Source organism: Amia ocellicauda, chromosome 3 (assembly GCF_036373705.1).
Source record: "Amia ocellicauda isolate fAmiCal2 chromosome 3, fAmiCal2.hap1, whole genome shotgun sequence".
In the NCBI taxonomy this organism is placed as follows: Eukaryota; Metazoa; Chordata; class Actinopteri; order Amiiformes; family Amiidae; genus Amia; species Amia ocellicauda.
Window position 1 is genome coordinate 32,918,746 of NC_089852.1, and position 20,981 is coordinate 32,939,726.

The following is a 20,981-nucleotide window of genomic DNA, read 5'->3' on the forward strand; positions in this document are numbered from 1 at the left end:
TTTTCTGCTGCTTGTGAAGTACATATTTCTTCAGTGACTTTTAATGGCAACACTAGGGCATAATTATTTACATCCCTTGGGCTTGTGATGCATGAACTTTCCTGGACATTTTCAGGTTTAAAAAAGGTGTAACTGAGGATCGAGGGGAGAAGATATAAAGGGTGGCTGACGACTGCAATAATCTAACTGCCAACAGAAAAAGGACAAAATTTAAATCTACTGTTCCTAGGAGTCTTGTTACATTATCATGTATGTGTAAGTATGCGCAGCTGTCTTATTGCATCTTGTGTAGCATACAAGAAACTAACAAATGTTCCACATATGCTTTTTCTTCAATTGATTGCTTGGAAGCTGAAATAGAGCTATACTTTTTCATACAGTTAGGTCCATACATATTTGGACAGTGACACAATTGTCATATTTGGATGTAACTACCCTCAAATTAAAGATGAAAGTCTACACTTAAAGCACATCTTGATTGCTTCCTTTCAAATCCATTGTAGTGGTGTACAGAGCCAAAATTATGACAATGCTGTCACTGTCCAAATATTTATGGACCTAACTGTATGTGTTCAACAAACTAAATAACACAATTCATTTTAAAATACAGAACCTGAACATTTTATTTTTCTTCCTTGTATTGTTTAAAATATATAACTTGTCTATATTGTCTGGATCTCAGTTATGTGGTTTGTTACAGCTTACTACAGCTTGTTCTCTTATGTTCGGCATATCAATTATACCATATTTAACAGTTCTCTCAGAGATATTACAGGAGTAAGGTTGGTTCATATTTGCAATTATCCTGTACTAGTGTGAGTGCTGTAGGACAGGGTTAATTGCATGATCTGGATTGTGCACCAAGCATGTTTGATGCATCCCAGTTCTGACTCATGTAATTGCATATTTTAGTCATACATTATGGAATTGAAATTTAAAAAATGAATTTTACTTATGTATCAAAATGTACACATTACCAACACTTGAGGACTCTATTAAGATGTTTTTTTTTCTTTTATGAATGTGGACTTACTACTAGCAAATAGCAAAGAATCTTACAACTTTTTGTATTTTAGCTTGCTCCAGTTTTTCATGGGGCCAGTGTCTGACAGGCTTAAAGCATGCATTGAAGGTGAATGTTAACCCTGTGCTTCCAGTTCCTCTGAGGTATTTGTTTGAAGAGAGAAGACAATGGAAAACTCCACCCAGATTACTTATTTTACATTAACTGCATATGCTGAAATGGAAGATGTCAAATATTTATACTTTATTATTGTTATTCTCTTGTTCCTCATTATAATTTTCTGTAATGTAGGTCTCATCACAGTGATCTGTGTAGAAAGGAGTCTACATGAGCCCATGTATTATTTCTTGTGTAGTTTAGCAGTGAATGGAGTGTGTGGGAGCATAGGACTGTTCCCTGCTGTGTTAGTTAATGTTCTATCCAAAACACATGAGATTTCACGAGTCTGTTGTTTTGTACAGATTTTTATTCTGCACACTTATGGCTGCTGTGAATTTTCTAATTTAGCTGTGATGGGTTATGACAGGTATGTGTCAATTTGCCATCCACTGCAGTACCATAGCATTATGTCTCCTAAAAGAGTCTGTCTACTCATTGCCCTGACTTGGCTGTTTGCAATCTGTACTTTTTCAATCACAATCCAACTCACTATTAGAATGCAACTGTGTGGAAGAATTATTAAAAAAATATACTGTGCCAATTATTCAGTAGTTAAACTAGCCTGTGAAAACACAACCACATTTAACATTTATGGATTAGTAGGTACTGCTTTTAGTACATTTCCACAACTGTTGCTCATTGTTTATTCCTATGTAAAAATCCTCAGAGTTTGTGTAAAATCTTCCAAAGAGTCTCAAGTGAAAGCTCTGAACACCTGCATGTCCCACATAATTACACTGGTGATTTTTTCATTTGGTGGATTTTATGAATTGATTCAAAACAGATTTGACATGAGTGCTGTTCCCAATATTTTACAGATAATGCTCTCTGTGTATTTTTTAATATTTCCTCCTTTTTTCAATCCAATTATTTATGGAGTGAGGACTAAAGCCATAAAAACAGGAATTCACAAAATGTTTCTGGCAAACACAAAGACAAACCCCAAAGTTTGAACCACACTGGACAATAAAAGCTCACATAGTGGTTTGTTTTGCTGTAATATCAGATTTGCTTAGAGTCTGACAGAGGTAGAAACCTAAGATAACAAACATACATTTCACTTAAATAATAAACAAATAAATAAACAAATGTATGCAACTCAGATTATTTTAATCTTTCAGTGATCTTTCAATTGCAAAATCCCAGAATATTTTGTTACCACAAAAGTGGTAATATAATGGGATGTATAATGACTACACAAAAATAGTGAGGAACAGCAGAACTTAGATTTCTCATTACTTTATTTGTAACTCACTAGCACCCATCAGATCACAGGCAACCACTGCTTTGTGCCTGGAGTTTTACTTATTTTATTACCAAAACATCACAATGTTAAATTAAATTATGTTGTGGCAAAATATATATATTTGCATATGGTTTATAAATGGCTAAATAGAGCTGCTGAACCCTATTTTAATTAAGCAGATTGAGTACTGAGAATAATATATTTATTTTACATGCCTGGCCTGGAACCCCCGACATGGGAGCTCCCCAACCTCAGTTGAGTCTCTACGAACAACATAATGTAACAGCATTTAATTTAGGGAGGTTGAACGTTCCCTAAAAGCATTTATCACAGAGTGTAGAAGCTCTCCGTGAAGAGGTTACAAGCATTTATGTGCACCGTTTTCAAATTAGGCCTACTATTAATAAAAATTAAAAGAACCATCTGATCCAAATACTACATTGATTAGTAATCCAAAACACATCACATACAGTAAACATAAAGCTGTCTAAAAACTAAAGGCTTTTTTCCCTGCACACCGGTGTGAAAAGCCAGCTTGTCCTGTTGAGTGACAGGGAGCAGCGCCTCTCAGGGCACAGTGGCACCGAGATTTTCCTATCCTTTTCTAAAAGCTCAAGCCCAAATGGTGGTTTCACGCACACCCCTAATGAAGGTGTCATTTGATGGGTTACATCCCCATCAATAGCAGGTTAAGAGCCTTTTTGTACCCGAAGTCAGGAAGTCAGGAATAGGTTTGGTTACTTTAACACGAATGCTGCTAGTCTGGACATAAAACGCTTGTTTTGCCACTGATATGAGAGGTGACCGTACCCATCTATTTTCAATTTTTTACAGACCCAAGCCAAACTTTTTGGTCTCACAAATTCACAAGGTTTTAAATACAACATACACCATATATTTCTGTGGAAAAAAAAATTGAAAACGAACCGCCATTTCCCCTCAGCAGCAGAAGCCCGTGTGTATTCTAACATTCCATTTCATAATAAGCGATGATGACTGCAGGTTTGATTGTAATTGTAATGTTGTATTTCTTATTTCCTCTTTTAATTTAAAGTGTCAATGTATGCTTTTTGTTGTTGTTGCATATGATTGTGGGATTCATTTGAAATGTACATTTGTATTATTGGCCTTATGATGAAAAATGCATTAATGTATATTTCAGACAGGAAACTAATAAACTGAATCCTAGTTGTTTATTTGTCTTGCTTTTATTTAATATCTATTTTGTTACAGTTTTTCTTGATTGCTTAAACACAAAAACTGGTTCCAGAAGCACAAAAACCCATACCCTTATGTCATTCACAAAAACACACACACATTTCCCATAACCGTTAACACTATTCACCTGTTTCCACACGTTTCAATATTCAAAACTATTTCTGCAAAACCTTACACAAAAGTGGCCACATAAATCATTCATTGCACTATATGTTCATTCAGCAAACACATGCCCTCAATATAATTAACTTGAAGCATGTCCATGTGCTTTGGAACAATGGATCCTAAAAATGCAGAAGTTGCGAGAGGACGAGGATGAGGACGAGGACGAGGATGAGGACAATTAAGACAAGTAATCTCAAATGAAATCCATGACACCCTAGTTCATCATATGAGAGAAGCTGGACAGCTAGTGCAACCCAACCTAAGGCGTTACACGGTTGCATCCATTGTCCGTACTTTCAGAAGGGAAACAGGTAATTTGCCTTGTTGTTACTGTGATACATGTAATGTTGTAGTGCATATAGATTTAATCTCCACTTTGTTCTCAGTGTAGTTTTTACCACAGTAATGGATGACCATAGGTCAGTAATGGTCAAATTTCAATTTTGCAGAACTGAGAGCCGGCCATCTATTGGAGGTAGGCGTAGACTTGTCACAGCTGAGCAGGAGACTGCCCTGGTGAATATGGTGATTGCCAATAATGCCATCCGTTTGAGGGAAATTCAATCCCAAATAGTTGAAGACCAGGTAGTCTTCCAAGGAATTGACAGCATCAGCATTTCCACCATTGACCGGATCATTCAGAAGAACCAAATAAGGTCAAAGCAGTACCGTGTGCCCTTTGAAAGGAATTCAAACAATATATGCAGGTAATTGCTTTAATGTACAGAATTTTTACAGTATATAGAGTATGGCCCATCTCTCCAGCATATCAATACAGTACTGTATAGTAATGTGTTACAGTAACTGCAGTACACAATCTTTCACTCCAGTACAATAGTACACTACAGTACTGTATTTGTAGTACAGTAAAATGTGTGATTTTTGACTTCTGTAGAGAATTTTTGAGCTGGATGCCATGGCTGACCCACATGAGTACATCTTCATCGACGAGGCAGGGTTCAGCCTAACAAAAAGGCGCAAAAGGGGGCGCAACATCCTTGTACCATCATAGTTCCTGGCCAGAGGGGAGGCAACATCACCCTATGTGTAGCCGTCAGCAATAGTGGTGTCCTCCACCGCCATGTCAAAGTGGGTCATAGAACACGGCACAACTCCTTCAATTTCTAGATCTGCTGCACAATAACATTCTTCAACAGGAAGGGGAGCCAGGGCAAACAGAGCAAGCCCAATATGTTGTAATTTTGGATAACGTGAGTTTCCATCGGGCTGCTCTGGTTCTCGCCTGGTTCAATGACCACCCCAGATTCACCGTTCGTTTTCTTGCCAGCGTACTCCCCATTTCTGAATCCGATTGAGGAATTTTTCTCAGTATGGCGGTGGAGAGTGTATGACCGCAAGCCCTACGCACAGCAAAACACCCTGGAGGCAATGGTGGACGCCTGTTGAGATGTTTCTGTGGAGTCTATCCAGGGTTATCTAAGGCACACAAGGGCATTTTTCCCACGCTGCCTGGCAAGAGCAAACATAACGTGTGACGTTGAGATATTATGGCCTGACCCAGACCTGAGACAAGATGATGAGAACACTGATGTTGAGTAACCTGTACATTTGCTGCATTTGGAATTAAATCTTAACGAAATTGGGTATTTTACTGTGCATGGACTCTTCCTTACATGTTTTGTAAGTGTGACATTTTAAAGGTCAGGTTTTTGACCAAAACAGCATATACAATAGTATTCCCTAATCCACTAAAGTAAGAGGTATTTATTACAGTACTGTTTTGAATTTCTCTCACCAGGGTGTTCTTGAAAGGGTTATCTGGATAGTCAGTGCTGTGATTTTACAAAGTTCCAAATTATTTCTCTGAAAACCTATTCTAAACATTTTGTGAGCAGTATTTTGAATTAATCCCTCCAGTGTGTAACAAACAGTCATGTAGTCTGTGTTTTTGACAGCTTGTGTGTGTTGTCTGAGGGCAAAGTTTGAACTGGGACCCAGAAGTTAGATGTTTGTACCATTGGGTGTGAGTTTTTAAAATTGTGTGTGAAGATTTGAGAAAATGGTGAGTTGTTCCAGGAATTGTGTCTTAGCAATTGAGAAAAACTGTAAAAAACAAAGCCAATAAGTGCAGGTGTATAACTGATACCGGTGGTTGCTGTGAGCTATTAAAGTATGTAAAGACATTGGAAGCAAAGTATAGAAAGACAACATTCAGTAGAAGAGCAGAATTAGAGGTGGCAGGATTCACACTGCCATTTGAAAGAATCGTGCATGACTCGAGAGATGGCGAGGCTTCAGATGCAGGTGCAAGAAGCCCAGAGAGCCATTTGCTTAATTTGCAAAATGTGGATTCTGTAGTTGATGGGATACGAAAAGAGATGAGGAAAGTGAACGACTTGACTTCAGAATGTAAAGCTCTGGCAGACGAAAGAGACTGAATAGACACAGAGAGGAAAGAGAGTGGGGTACGGTTGTATGAGGCAGAGGTTTAGATAGTTAACCTGAAAAAATAATTGAGAATCGTTTCAGACAAATTAGCCCGGATGAGTATTAGGAATGTCAATAAAAGGATTAGACATAGAGATGACAAAAATCAAGAAATGCAGAAAGAGACACTTCAGCTCAGGGAGGAGAAAGATCAGCTTGCATTGGCAAATGCTAAGTTTGAGCAGAGCATTGAGGTGCTAAAGGAAGATATGCAGAATCAGATACATAGTAAAATAAAATAGATCATGAAACTTAATTACTATAAAAGAAAATCTGCAATGGATGGTGAACAGAGCTTAAGTGTGGCAGACAAGGTTAGAGAGTTAAATGAAGAGGTGCTGTTCTGGCAGGGCAAGTATGAAGAAGTGAAGGGAGAGTTGGACAAGTTCTTAGCGAACAAGACCGAAACATACGCGGAAAATACGCATTAGGCACTGTTAAGTGTACATTTGATACTGTCAGAGAAATGGTTCAGGACATAGTTAGAAGTGGGGTGTGTGAATTGAATGTACATTTTTGTGAGAGTGAAATTATCACAAAAATTACAAATCTTGTTGGGGATAGAGCTGCAACTGGCTGATAAGGCTATGGCTGTGGATTGCATTTAGTTGATGGTTTGGCCCACCAGGCTGATGTAACTTTTTAATTAGAGAAAAACATTCGGTGAAGCCAAAAGTAGGTAGTTTGTGCTTACATTGGGTACACAAAACAGTAGGAGAAAGTGGGATAGTTAGATTGATCAGAACTGTATGCAAGGCAGTGTAGGAAAGAGGCTGTGAAAAAAGTGGAAAACCAGCGCAATTCAAGACATTTCTGTTAGGCAAGGATAAATCTGAATTTGTCCCACTGGTACCATTCAAAGGTAACAGAATCAACGTTACGTTTTTCAATGCAGCTGGGTTTTTACCTGATCTCTGATTTGCTGGAATTCAGTAAAGACATTCAGCATTAAAACAAATTGGTGGAAGCTGTTTTTACTGATCTAAATGTGAGACAGTACTTGGCAGGATGTAGGGCACTTGGATTAATTTGTAAAATTGTGACAGAGCCTCTTTTGAGAGTTTTATCAAGGAAGGAGCATGTTCTTGAGATGAATGAAAGGTATCAGCTCGCGCCCCCCTCCCCCCCCACCAAGTGTATGTGGTCAAGAACATCCAGGCTGCTGGCAAGAAAGTGAGTTTCATGAACCGCTTTTATTTTGCCAGCAGCCTGAGACCATTCGGCCTCTGCGCCATGGATAACACCAGGCCGCACTCGTGGGATCCCCCGCCGTTCTACAGGGCGCTCCGAGCCTTTGCGCTCGAAGTAGGCCTCCATAAAGTCGTGCTGGCCTCCTGGGATTATAAGACCATCTGTAGTCAGATGAGATCTACCCAGGAGACCAGCCGGATAGAAGATTTCCCTCCCGAAACCTGCCGGTTTATCTGGGCTAACGCTACGCACGTTTGTCTCACGAACACGCAGAAAGATGTCTCCTGGAAGGCTGTGAGTCGGTGTCTCCCCACCCGAGTGTTCATGCACAGAAGGGGCATAGCTCCTTATGACACCTGCCCCTATAAGGGTTGCCTGGGGAAGGAGACGGAGGCTCACATCTTTAGTGAGTGCCCCTCCGCCCACAGGGTCTGGCTCCTGTTTTCTCCGTTCCTCCACAGGTTCGCCGTTCCTGCGCGGGCGACCGCCCAGCAGATCCTGTACGGTCCGGCCAGGGGAATTTCAACATCTACCCTGAGGTGCTGGTGGCGTGTCGTCTGCGCAGTGAAGCAGGCACTGTGGGAGGGACGGAACATCTGTTTGTTCAATAAGCAGGAGCTGGACCCGATCGTCATCGCGCGGAGGGGCATGGTGTTTGTAAAAGACTGTGTCAATCTGGAGGTCCATCAGAGGGGCAAGGAGGAAGCCTATAAGAACTGGCGCATACAAGATCTGGGGGAGCTCAGGATCCCATGATGGGACCCACCTCCGGGGACGGTCAGTTCCCCCTGCTGGAGCCCGAGTCCAAGATCTTTTAAAGATTTTACGAATGATTGTTTTTAAAAAGATTTTAAATAACGAATCTTAATTGTTTTTAAAGATTTAGTTGTTTTTAAATCACAATTGTTCAGGGTTTTTGGTATAGTTTTGTTATATTTTGTTGTCAAATACATTGACCGTTTTGGGTTTAATTTAAAATGCATTAGACCTTTTTTGTTTGTTTTTTATTTTTTCCTTTTAATTGTTTCTTTATTTTGTTTAATGCATTTTCAGTTATTTTCAATGTATTTGACCCTTTTGTTGGTGTGCAGTTTTTGCTTTTATCACGTTTTGTTTTGTTGATTTGAGCACGTTTACTTTAAAGTTAATTGTTTTAGTTTTTTTTAAAATCACAAAGATTTAATTTAAAAATTTTAAGTGATTTTAAGGACTGATATTTTAAATGATTTTAATCATAAGTATTAAAAATTGAATTGTTTTTATTTACGTAATGTAAAATACTCAACCCAATAAACAGTATTTTAAATAATTCTTTAAATAAAGACCTAAGGGACGTAATGGCAAGGTCACTGGCGCTGGGGGAGGAGGCCTGCGGCAGCAGACAGCCGGGAAGGGAGAGACCACCCCCTCCCCGACCATTAGTAAAAAGAACAACTAGCGGGGTCTACCCAGTTCTCTCCCCAGTTGTACACAAAGCCTCTGCCCTGACATCTGCTCGTCGGGCCTCGGCCGCAAAGGAACCAGGGAGAACCTCCAGCACCACGGGCCCTGAGCCCAGTGGAGTTTCGCCAGCCTTACCGGGTGGCGGGAGCCGAGCCCCCCCCATAGTCTTCCTAGAGGATCAAGCGGTGAGGCAAATAATTGAAATGATGGGTGCTAGCGCTAAGCTAGGTGAGGGAGAAGACAGGAGTGAGGAAGAGAAAGGTTTCTTTACATGATTGTTACGGAGCGGGTAATTGCCCTCACAGCCATTATGGCATTAACTATTATATCAATAAATGTGAGGAGCATTGCTGAGGCGAAAAAGAGGACCGATGTTCTATTCTGGCTGGTATGAAGGCGGATGTCATCTGTTTGCAGGAGTGCGGCATCCCGTTCCAAAAGGAATATAAAGATCTCCGGGACACTTGGACCCTAGGCGAATCCTTCTGGTCGAGGTCCAATGTGTCCCGAGCGGACAGGATTGCCGTACTCCTGAAAAACCCCTTCATAGAGGTAAAGGCATTTAAGGTAATAGAGGCGGGCAGACTGGCCAGCCTCGATTTTAAATACAAGGGGGCTATATTGAGGCTGGTCAATGTCTATGCCCCCACCAGCCAGAGAGAGAGAGTCCTCTTTCTCCCTCAGCTACGCCCGCTCCTGATCGGCACCTTACCAGTTATCATTTCAGGTGATTTCAACTGTGCTCTGAGGGATGTAGACCGGAGTAAGCCCTGCAATGATAGATCCAGCAGGGACCTCGCTGCGTTCGTGGAGGACTTTGAACTCTGCGACGCAGGTCGGGACCTGGTCCCCTTGTTCACCTGGGTGAGTTCTTCTGGCTCCTCCTTCTCCAGGATAGATCTCGTCCTCCTCAGTAAGCCACTGGAGATGACCGCCATGTCTTCGGAGGCGGTCTTCTTTTCAGACCACAGGCTCCTGACGACAGAGGCGCTCATCCCGAGCACACGGGAGTCGGGGCCTGGGGTCTGGAAGCTCAACACCTCCCTGCTCGATGACCCTCGTGTGATTAAGACCTTTAGCAGACGCCTCGAGGAGTGGAGGACCCTGAAGGACCTTTTTGATTCTCCCATAGAGTGGTGGGAGATGGTGAAGAAAAGAACCAAGGGCTACTTCATTCAGCTGGGGAAACGGAAAGCTCGCGAGAGGCGGGCGAGATATTCCCATCTAAACGCCCGCCTCCAGCGCCTGAGTCTTTTACAGCTCAGAGGCTTCGACCTAGCTGAGGAGGTGGCCCGGGTCAAACTGAGTCTCTCCGCCCTCTATCGGGAGGCGCAAGAGAAGATCAAGGTCCTTTCCAGGGTCCGCATCATGGAGGACGATGAGAAATGCAGCCGCTTCTTCTTCAAGAAAACGAAGGAGAGGCGGCCTGCAATGTCCTCCATGATCGACTCCTCGGGGCAAGAGGTGGAAGGCAGAGAGGCTGTTGAGACAGTGGTGCGGGATTTCTACAGGGAGTTGTACGACCAGAAGGTGGTGGATCAAAATCTGATCCATCACTTTCTGTTCCTGTTGGAGTCCCGCAATGAGGGGGACGAGGAGGAGGAGGAGGATCCAGAGATCACCACCACTGAACTCTCCCAGGTGATAAAGAGTCTTAACTCTGGAAGGACACCGGGTCCCGACGGGATCCCTGCTGAGTTCTATAAGATCTTTTGGGAGGTGCTTAAGGAAGATCTGGGCCAGGTCCTGGGGTCGATGTACAGAGAGGGCAGATTGGCCCCTTCGATGAAGAAGAGTATCCTCTCCCTTCTTCACAAGAAGGGAGACCCGAAAGATCTGAGGAACTGGCGGCCAGTCAGCCTCCTGTGCACCGACTACAAGATACTGGCCAAAGCACTGACGCTCCGGCTGCAGCGGCCACTCCCTCAAGTCGTGGGTCCCGACCAGGTCTGTGGTGCCCGGGGGAGATCGGCGGCCGACAACGCCATGCTGCTCAGGGATGTCGTGGCCTACTCGAATGAGAGAGGGCTTCCCCTGGTCCTAATCAGTTTGGACCAGGAGAAAGCCTTCGACAGAGTGGGCCACGAATACCTGCAGCTCGTTATGGAGAGGATGGGTCTCGCTCTTGGCCTGAGGAAGTGGGTCAAGATCATCTACAGCGGCCTAAGCAGCAGGGTCCTTGTGAACCGCCACCTGACCGAACCATTTCCGGTCAGGTCGGGGGTCCGGCAGGGTTGTCCCCTGTCGGCCCTGCTGTACGTCCTCTGCTTGGAGCCGTTCATGCAGGCGATCCGCCGGGACGTCCAGGTGACAGGTTTCCATCTCCCGGGTTCCGGCGGAGAGCAACTGAAGGCCCTGGCCTATATGGACGACGTGGCCGTGGTCTGCACGGACGCTCTGTCCGTGGCCAGGGTCGAGGAACTGCTGGACGGCTTCTGCAGGGCGACGGGGGCCGCTGTGAACAAGGCCAAGAGCGAGGTCTACCTCTCCAGGGCATGGCCTGTCGGCCGGGGCCCGCCGACCGTGTTCCCTGTGAAGCCGTCTATCAAGGTTCTGGGGATCACGATCGACGGGACCAACACGGGCACCCGGAGCTGGGAGGAGGCCATAGCAAAGGTCCAAAGGAAGATCCACGGCTGGAGCACAAGGACCTTGACGATGGCTGGTAAGGTGCTGGTCGTAAAGGCCATCCTCTTCCCGATACTCCTCTACGTAGGAATGATCTTCCCCCCAGACAAGGTTATCGCAAACCTAGTGACCCGAATTATATTTCGGTTTGTCTGGGGGAGCAAAATGGAGAGGCTGAAAAGAGTGCAGATGGTGAAGGGTACCCTGGATGGAGGCAGGGGGGTCCCGGACGTTGTGCGGCTGATAAAGGCGCAGGGGCTGGCCTATGTGGTCAAGAACATCCAGGCTGCTGGCAAGAAAGTGAGTTTCATGAACCGCTTTTATTTTGCCAGCAGCCTGAGACCATTCGGCCTCTGCGCCATGGATAACACCAGGCCGCACTCGTGGGATCCCCCGCCGTTCTACAGGGCGCTCCGAGCCTTTGCGCTCGAAGTAGGCCTCCATAAAGTCGTGCTGGCCTCCTGGGATTATAAGACCATCTGTAGTCAGATGAGATCTACCCAGGAGACCAGCCGGATAGAAGATTTCCCTCCCGAAACCTGCCAGTTTATCTGGGCTAACGCTACGCACGTTTGCCTCACGAGCACGCAGAAAGATGTCTCCTGGATGGCTGTGAGTCGGTGTCTCCCCACCCGAGTGTTCATGCACAGAAGGGGCATAGCTCCTTATGACACCTGCCCCTATAAGGGTTGCCTGGGGAAGGAGACGGAGGCTCACATCTTTAGTGAGTGCCCCTCCGCCCACAGGGTCTGGCTCCTGTTTTCTCCGTTCCTCCACAGGTTCGCCGTTCCTGCGCGGGCGACCGCCCAGCAGATCCTGTACGGTCCGGCCAGGGGAATTTCAACATCTACCCTGAGGTGCTGGTGGCGTGTCGTCTGCGCAGTGAAGCAGGCACTGTGGGAGGGACGGAACATCTGTTTGTTCAATAAGCAGGAGCTGGACCCGATCGTCATCGCGCGGAGGGGCATGGTGTTTGTAAAAGACTGTGTCAATCTGGAGGTCCATCAGAGGGGCAAGGAGGAAGCCTATAAGAACTGGCGCATACAAGATCTGGGGGAGCTCAGGATCCCATGATGGGACCCACCTCCGGGGACGGTCAGTTCCCCCTGCTGGAGCCCGAGTCCAAGATCTTTTAAAGATTTTACGAATGATTGTTTTTAAAAAGATTTTAAATAACGAATCTTAATTGTTTTTAAAGATTTAGTTGTTTTTAAATCACAATTGTTCAGGGTTTTTGGTATAGTTTTGTTATATTTTGTTGTCAAATACATTGACCGTTTTGGGTTTAATTTAAAATGCATTAGACCTTTTTTGTTTGTTTTTTATTTTTTCCTTTTAATTGTTTCTTTATTTTGTTTAATGCATTTTCAGTTATTTTCAATGTATTTGACCCTTTTGTTGGTGTGCAGTTTTTGCTTTTATCACGTTTTGTTTTGTTGATTTGAGCACGTTTACTTTAAAGTTAATTGTTTTAGTTTTTTTTAAAATCACAAAGATTTAATTTAAAAATTTTAAGTGATTTTAAGGACTGATATTTTAAATGATTTTAATCATAAGTATTAAAAATTGAATTGTTTTTATTTACGTAATGTAAAATACTCAACCCAATAAACAGTATTTTAAATAATTCTTTAAATAAAGACCTAAGGGACGTAATGGCAAGGTCACTGGCGCTGGGGGAGGAGGCCTGCGGCAGCAGACAGCCGGGAAGGGAGAGACCACCCCCTCCCCGACCATTAGTAAAAAGAACAACTAGCGGGGTCTACCCAGTTCTCTCCCCAGTTGTACACAAAGCCTCTGCCCTGACATCTGCTCGTCGGGCCTCGGCCGCAAAGGAACCAGGGAGAACCTCCAGCACCACGGGCCCTGAGCCCAGTGGAGTTTCGCCAGCCTTACCGGATGGCGGGAGCCGAGCCCCCCCCATAGTCTTCCTAGAGGATCAAGCGGTGAGGCAAATAATTGAAATGATGGGTGCTAGCGCTAAGCTAGGTGAGGGAGAAGACAGGAGTGAGGAAGAGAAAGGTTTCTTTACATGATTGTTACGGAGCGGGTAATTGCCCTCACAGCCATTATGGCATTAACTATTATATCAATAAATGTGAGGAGCATTGCTGAGGCGAAAAAGAGGACCGATGTTCTATTCTGGCTGGTATGAAGGCGGATGTCATCTGTTTGCAGGAGTGCGGCATCCCGTTCCAAAAGGAATATAAAGATCTCCGGGACACTTGGACCCTAGGCGAATCCTTCTGGTCGGGGTCCAATGTGTCCCGAGCGGACAGGATTGCCGTACTCCTGAAAAACCCCTTCATAGAGGTAAAGGCATTTAAGGTAATAGAGGCGGGCAGACTGGCCAGCCTCGATTTTAAATACAAGGGGGCTATATTGAGGCTGGTCAATGTCTATGCCCCCACCAGCCAGAGAGAGAGAGTCCTCTTTCTCCCTCAGCTACGCCCGCTCCTGATCGGCACCTTACCAGTTATCATTTCAGGTGATTTCAACTGTGCTCTGAGGGATGTAGACCGGAGTAAGCCCTGCAATGATAGATCCAGCAGGGACCTCGCTGCGTTCGTGGAGGACTTTGAACTCTGCGACGCAGGTCGGGACCTGGTCCCCTTGTTCACCTGGGTGAGTTCTTCTGGCTCCTCCTTCTCCAGGATAGATCTCGTCCTCCTCAGTAAGCCACTGGAGATGACCGCCATGTCTTCGGAGGCGGTCTTCTTTTCAGACCACAGGCTCCTGACGACAGAGGCGCTCATCCCGAGCACACGGGAGTCGGGGCCTGGGGTCTGGAAGCTCAACACCTCCCTGCTCGATGACCCTCGTGTGATTAAGACCTTTAGCAGACGCCTCGAGGAGTGGAGGACCCTGAAGGACCTTTTTGATTCTCCCATAGAGTGGTGGGAGATGGTGAAGAAAAGGACCAAGGGCTACTTCATTCAGCTAGGGAAACGGAAAGCTCGTGAGAGGCGGGCAAGATATTCCCATCTAAACGCCCGCCTCCAGTGCCTGAGTCTTTTACATCTCAGAGGCTTCGACCTAGCTGAGGAGGTGGCTCGGGTCAAACTGAGTCTTTCCGCCCTCTATCGGGAGGAGCAAGAGAAGATCATGGTTCTTTCCAGGGTCCGCATCATGGAGGACGATAAGAAATGCAGCCGCTTCTTCTTCAAGAAAACGAAGGAGAGGCGGCCTGCAATGTCCTCCATGATCGACTCCTCGGGGCAAGAGGTGGAAGGCAGAGAGGCTGTTGAGACAGTGGTGCGGGATTTCTACAGGGAGTTGTATGATCAGAAGGTGGTGGATCATAATCTGATCCATCACTTTCTGTCCCTGTTGGAGTCCAGCAATGAGGGGGACGAGGAGGAGGAGGAGGATCCAGAGATCACCACCACTGAACTCTCCCAGGTGATAAAGAGTCTTAACTCTGGAAGGACACCGGGTCCCGATGGGATCCCTGCTGAGTTCTATAAGATCTTTTGGGAGGTGCTTAAAGAAGATCTGGCCCAGGTCTTGGGGTCGATGTACAGAGAGGGTAGATTGGCCCCTTCTATGAAGAAGAGTATCCTCTCCCTTCTTCACAAGAAGGGAGACCAAAAAGATCTGAGGAACTGGCGGCCGGTCAGCCTCCTGTGCACTGACTACAAGCTACTGGCCAAAGCACTGACACTCCGGCTGCAGCGGCCACTCCCTCGAGTCGTGTGTCCCGACCAGGTCTGTGGTGCCCGGGGGAGATCGGCGGCCGACAACGCCATGCTGCTCAGGGATGTCGTGGCCTACTCGAATGAGAGAGGGCTTCCCCTGGTCCTAATCAGCTTGAACAAGGAGAAAGCCTTCGACAGAGTGGGCCACGAATACCTGCAGCTCGTCATGGAGAGGATGGGTCTCGCTCTTGGCCTGAGGAAATGGGTTAAGATCATTTACAGCGGTCTAAGCAGCAGGGTTCTTGTGAACTGCCACCTGACCGAACCATTTCCGGTCAGGTCAGGGGTCCGGCAGGGTTGTCCCCTGTCGGCCCTGCTGTACGTCCTCTGTCTGGAGCCGTTCATGCAGGCGATCCGCCGGGACGTCCGGGTGACAGGTTTCCATCTCCCGGGTTCCGGCGGAGAACAACTGAAGGCCCTGGCCTACATGGACGAAGTGGCCATGGTCTGCACGGACGCTCCGTCCGTGGCCAGGGTCGAGGAACTGCTGGACGGCTTCTGCAGGGCGACGGGGGCCGCTGTCAACAAGGCCAAGAGCGAGGTCTACCTCTCCAGGGCATGGCCTGTCGGCCGGGGCCCGCCGACCGTGTTCCCTGTGAAGCCGTTTATAAAGGTTCTGGGGATCACGATCGACGGGACCAACACGGGCACCCGGAGCTGGGAGGAGGCCATATCTAAGGTCCAAAAGAAGATCCACGGCTGGAGCACAAGGACCTTGACGATGGCTGGTAAGGTGCTGGTCGTAAAGGCCATCCTCTTCCCGATACTCCTCTACGTAGGAATGATCTTCCCCCCAGACAAGGTCATCGCAAAACTAGTGACCCGAATTATATTTTGGTTTGTCTGGGGGAGCAAAATGGAGAGGCTGAAAAGAGTGCAGATGGTGAAGGGTACCCTGGATGGAGGCAGGGGGGTCCCGGATGTTGTGCGGCTGATAAAGGCGCAGGGGCTGGCCTATGTGGTCAAGAACATCCAGGCTGCTGGCAAGAAAGTGAGTTTCATGAACCGCTTTTATTTTGCCAGCAGCCTGAGACCATTCGGCCTCTGCACCATGGATAAAACCAGGCTGCACTCGTGGGATCCCCCACCATTCTACAGGGCGCTCCGAGCCTTTGCGCTTGAAGTAGGCCTCCATAAAGTCGTGCTGGTCTCCTGGGATTATAAGACCATCTGTAGCCAGATGAGATCTACCCAGGAGACCAGCCGGATATAAGATTTCCCTCCCGAAACCTGCCGGTTTATCTGGGCTAACGCTACGCACGTTTGCCTCACGAATACACAGAAAGATGTCTCCTGGATGGCTGTGAGTCGGTGTCTCCCCACCCGAGTGTTCATGCACAGAAGGGGCATAGCTCCTTATGACACCTGCCCCTATAAGGGTTGCCTGGGAAAGGAGACGGAGGCTCATATCTTTAGGGATTGCCCCTCTGCCTGCAGAGTCTGGCTCCTGTTTTCTCCGTTCCTCTGCAGGTTTGCCATTCCTGTGCGGGCGACCGCCCAGCAGATCCTTTATGGTCCAGCCAGGGGAATTACATCTACAACAATGAGGTGCTGGTGGCGTGTCGTCTGCGCAGTGAAACAGGTCCTGTGGGAGGGACAGAACATCTGTTTGTTTAATAAGCAGAAGCTGGACCCAGTCGTCATCGCGTGGAGGGGCTTGGTACTAGTGAGGGACTATGTCAATCTGGAGGTGCATCAGAGGGGCAAGGAGGAAGCCTTCAAGAACTGGCACTGATCTGGGGGAGCTCAGGATCCCGTGATGGGACCAACCTCCGGGGACGGCCATCTCCCCCCTGCTGGAGCCCGAGTCCGAGATCTTTTAACCTTTTATTTATGATTGATTGCTTTTAAAAATGATTTTAAAAAATAATTTTAATTGCTTTTAAATAATGATTTGATTTTAAAATGCACTTGTTTTGTTCTGGTTTTTGGTCGTTTTTGTTATTTGTTTTGTCAAATACATTGGCCGTTTGGATTTTAATTTTTAGTTTTGTTTTTGTTTTTATTTTATTGTTTAATTTGTTTTTTGATTTGTCTGATGCATTTTCAGTTACTTTCAATGTATTTGACCTTATTGTTTAATGGTTTTCATTTGGCAGTATTGCCTTTTATCACAAGTTTATTGTTTGATTGATTTATGCACGTTTATTTGAGTTCTTGAATTTTTGGTTAAATTTAAATCACATTAAGATTACATTTTTTTTATGTGATTTTAGAATTGGTTTTAATTACAATTTTGGATGTTTTTTTATTGTAATGTAAAATACTTCTCCAATAAAATAGTATTTTACTTTAAATCACGTTAAGATTTAAAAAAAGTTTTAAGTGATTTTAGAGTTGGATTTTAATTTTATTTATCAAAAGTATAAAATTTTTGAATGTTTTTTATTCTGTAATGGTAAAATACATCACCTAATAAACAGTAAGTGCATGTGCAGAACTGCTGCTTTTGCAGCTAAATAAAGAGCATTGTTGTTAATGATTCAGTGTTTGCCTCTGCTTTTACTATGCCAGCGCAGTGGGCGCTACATTGGTGTCAGGAGCAGGAAGCATGGAAGGCAACTTTTGGGGAGAAGATGACAGTGCCAAGAAGCGGCGAGCAGAGAGGAAGAAGCTCAGTACCTCACCGAAGATCTGAAGCAGCAACTCAGACTCGGGTTTCCCTCCGCTACCAGAAGGGGGACCTGGAGTAGATCTTGCAGAGTCTGATATTTGTTTTTTGTTTCAACAGAGGCAGAGTGGAGGCGACCCAGAATCCTTTGGAGTTCCTGATCTAGCAGTGTTCCTGTTTCGGTGCGAGGACGAACCATTTGAGGACGAACCATCTGAGGGGAGCAGCCGAGGACCTACACCTACCTGGACCAGTGGGACCGAAGAGCGAGGAGGACCTCGACCGGTGACCAGGCTTCAGGATGGCAGCGCCCCCCCAGGAGCCCAGGTCCAGGCCCCAGAGGGAGGAGTGCAACCCACTAGAGCAGTGACACCAGTCAGACCTTCTTGCTGATACCAACCCACTGGAGCCTCCATTACCAGCGGGAGATCAGGCAAGGACTGGGCCGGACTGGCCTAGTAACCCCGACCAGCAGAGTGGGCCTCCTTCAGTGAGGGTACACCGAATTTCCATCATCTGGATCGGGCTGGGATCAGCCCCACCTGTCTCTAGTTTTGTTCTTTTGTTTAGTTTTTTTTCTCTTTGTTTGTCCTCTGCCTTTATCTTGCCTCTCCCTATTCAGGATTGTGGGGAGAGGCCGGAAGCAGAGGAGGCCGATCAGTTCTGAAACTAATCCATCTGTACTTCACCTGCCCCCTGGAGACAGCTAAGCGGTGATGGAGTTTCATACCTGTCGCCGCCTCTGCGTTCATGTGGTACAGTTCACCAGGGAAGGCGGAGGAGACCAGCGGATGTCTAGACTTCAGTTCAGCAGGGAAGCACTGATGCATTAATTGATAAAAAGGGGTGACATTAAAGAGTTGAAAAACAAACTACAACTGCCGTAACTGTAGGATTTGATAAAAGTCTGTTATCTTTCAAGTCGGAAGCACTGCCCAAGGGGGAGGGGCTTCTGTGCACTTCCGTAGGAACCCGATCGAAATGTCACTCTATCAAAGCTGTCATTGGACTGTTACCGTCACTCAAACACATCCTTTCCCACTTCCTGTTTGTATAAAACAGGAACTTCCTCTTTTGCCTCTTTTGCCTCTTTGTGTCTTTGTGTTTGCATTAGACCTTTTACTACTAACTGCATAATTTGGTTGGCTGGCTTCACTCTATAGTGTCGTTCAGCACCATTTTATCACTACATTTGTCTGTGCTTTGTGTTATTTAGTTATTATTAACTAATCCCGCTTCTGATCCGTCCTCGCACCAGAAGTCTGGCTGCACTTACAGCGGCCAGTACTGCTAGGCGCTCCACTTGTCATAGCATCTCAGTTGCTATGTGCCCTGTGGAACTCGCATTGACCGGTACCACACGCTTCTGGTAGTGCATGTGTGTGCACTCGGCGAGATGGAGAGACCCCGCTCCTCCTCTCGTGATCTGGCCTGCCCCAACAGGCAGTGTCGTGTAACGGAAACCCTGCTCCGATGGGCTTACGAGGCGGGAGTCCAAGCGGGAGTCCAAGCGGCCCGCCTCCGTAATACTGAAAGCCTGCTTGCCCAGCTGGCTGAACCCTCAGACACAGCCGATGCATCACCAGCCCCTATGGCGGAGATAGCAGCAGCAGCTGACCAGCTGGTCATCGCGGCAAGGGAAACTGGATGCTCCTTGGCAGCCATTGTGGTGGCACGCCGCCAGCTCTGTCTGTCACAGGCAAGACGGGCCTTTGATGCTGACACACACCCTCCAGGAGAGAGAGCAGTCCCTGCAGCTGGCCCAGGTTTACCCTGTTGCACCCCTGCCCAGCACCCCAGGCCTATCAGCGCAAGCACCCTGCAGGAGCTCAACAGCGTAAAAGACCCCTGACCTCCGCTTCCAGGCAACAGCGTCCTCCCGACCTCCGTGACCGCATTTCCGGAAGGCAGGCGCTCCCCCAGGCTCACTGCCCTGGCCCTTGGCAGCCCATAGTGGCTTGTGGCAGGAGGAGGCCTGGTGCACACCCGCCTCTTTCCCTGCCTGAACCGCAGCCCTGGCCCACCCATACACCCCCCAGCAACTGGCAGCTCCATCCAGGCTCCAATTGGCAGCTCCACACCCAGGACTCCTGGGTGCTCCAAATTATATCAGTTAGCTGCAGTTTCAGACATGCCTACCCCCCCTTCTGAGGCATGGTGTGGACGCGAGTGAGGGACCCGTTGCAGTGTTCGGTACTTCACATCGAAATTGCCGCTCTCCTGGAGAAGTGAGCAATCCGCAAAATGCTCCCTCCGGGGCTGCGCAAGGGATTCTATTCTCCATACTTCCCAGTGCCCAAGAAAGATGGCGGTTTCTGCCCCATCTTGGATCTGAGGTGCCTGAACCTCCACCTCAAGGTGTTGCGTTTCAAGATGCTCAACCTGTGCACCATGTCCCAGGCCATCAAGCCCGGCATCTGAAAGATGCTTACTTTCACATCCCCATTGCACAGGCGCACAGGAAGTTTCTCTGCTTCGCCTTTGAGTGCTGAGTGTTCCAGTTTGCTGTTCTTCGGCCTGTCTCTATTCCCCACACTTTCTCCAATTGCATGGACCTCGTGTTAGCCAGCATCCTCATTTATCTAGATGATTCTTATCTTATCTTCTCTAGTCTGTTCTCACTCCAGGGAGCAAGTTCAGAGCCACACAAACCTGATTCTCGGCCGTCTCTCTGAATTTCCCCGGACTACGCCTCAATTCCGTTGCCATGTTTGCCATGCTGGCACCAGAGGGAGTTGCCTCCATACTCGTGTGTCTCCCTCTCCCTTATTATTATTATTATTATTATTATTAATAGTAGTAGTAGTAGTAGTAGTAGTAGTAGTAGTAGTAGTAGTAGTATAACTACTAATAATAATAATTATTATTATTATAAAGCAGTACATGTTTATTTTGGTATGTTATAAAAAGTATGATAATTGTAGACTGGGGCCTCTCAGCTTACAATACAGCTACACTATACAGTATCAGTGGGGGAAGTTAACATTATTTCTGTGGTTTTCCATTCATACATTCTTGAACACAACGCTGAGGAATACACTCATACAAATTACACAATAATTTGAATTAATGTTGTGTTCCTGATTGCTGCACAGTAGCCTGATCAGTTAGTGTTGCACTGGGTACATTGGTAAAGATAAACTGAATATA

General features: G+C 46.4%; 1 protein-coding gene across 1 annotated transcript; it reads left to right on the top strand.

Moving 5' to 3' along the window:
• The first annotated feature begins 552 nt into the window (after window positions 1-552).
• Window positions 553-16,955, top strand: LOC136747085 (olfactory receptor 4B13-like). Its single transcript, XM_066700041.1, has 4 exons — window positions 553-564; window positions 1,189-2,061; window positions 4,708-4,769; window positions 16,691-16,955. The coding sequence occupies exons 1-4, from the start codon at window positions 553-555 to the stop codon at window positions 16,953-16,955; spliced, it is 1,212 nt and encodes a 403-aa protein (XP_066556138.1).
• Window positions 16,956-20,981: the final 4,026 nt, after the last annotated feature.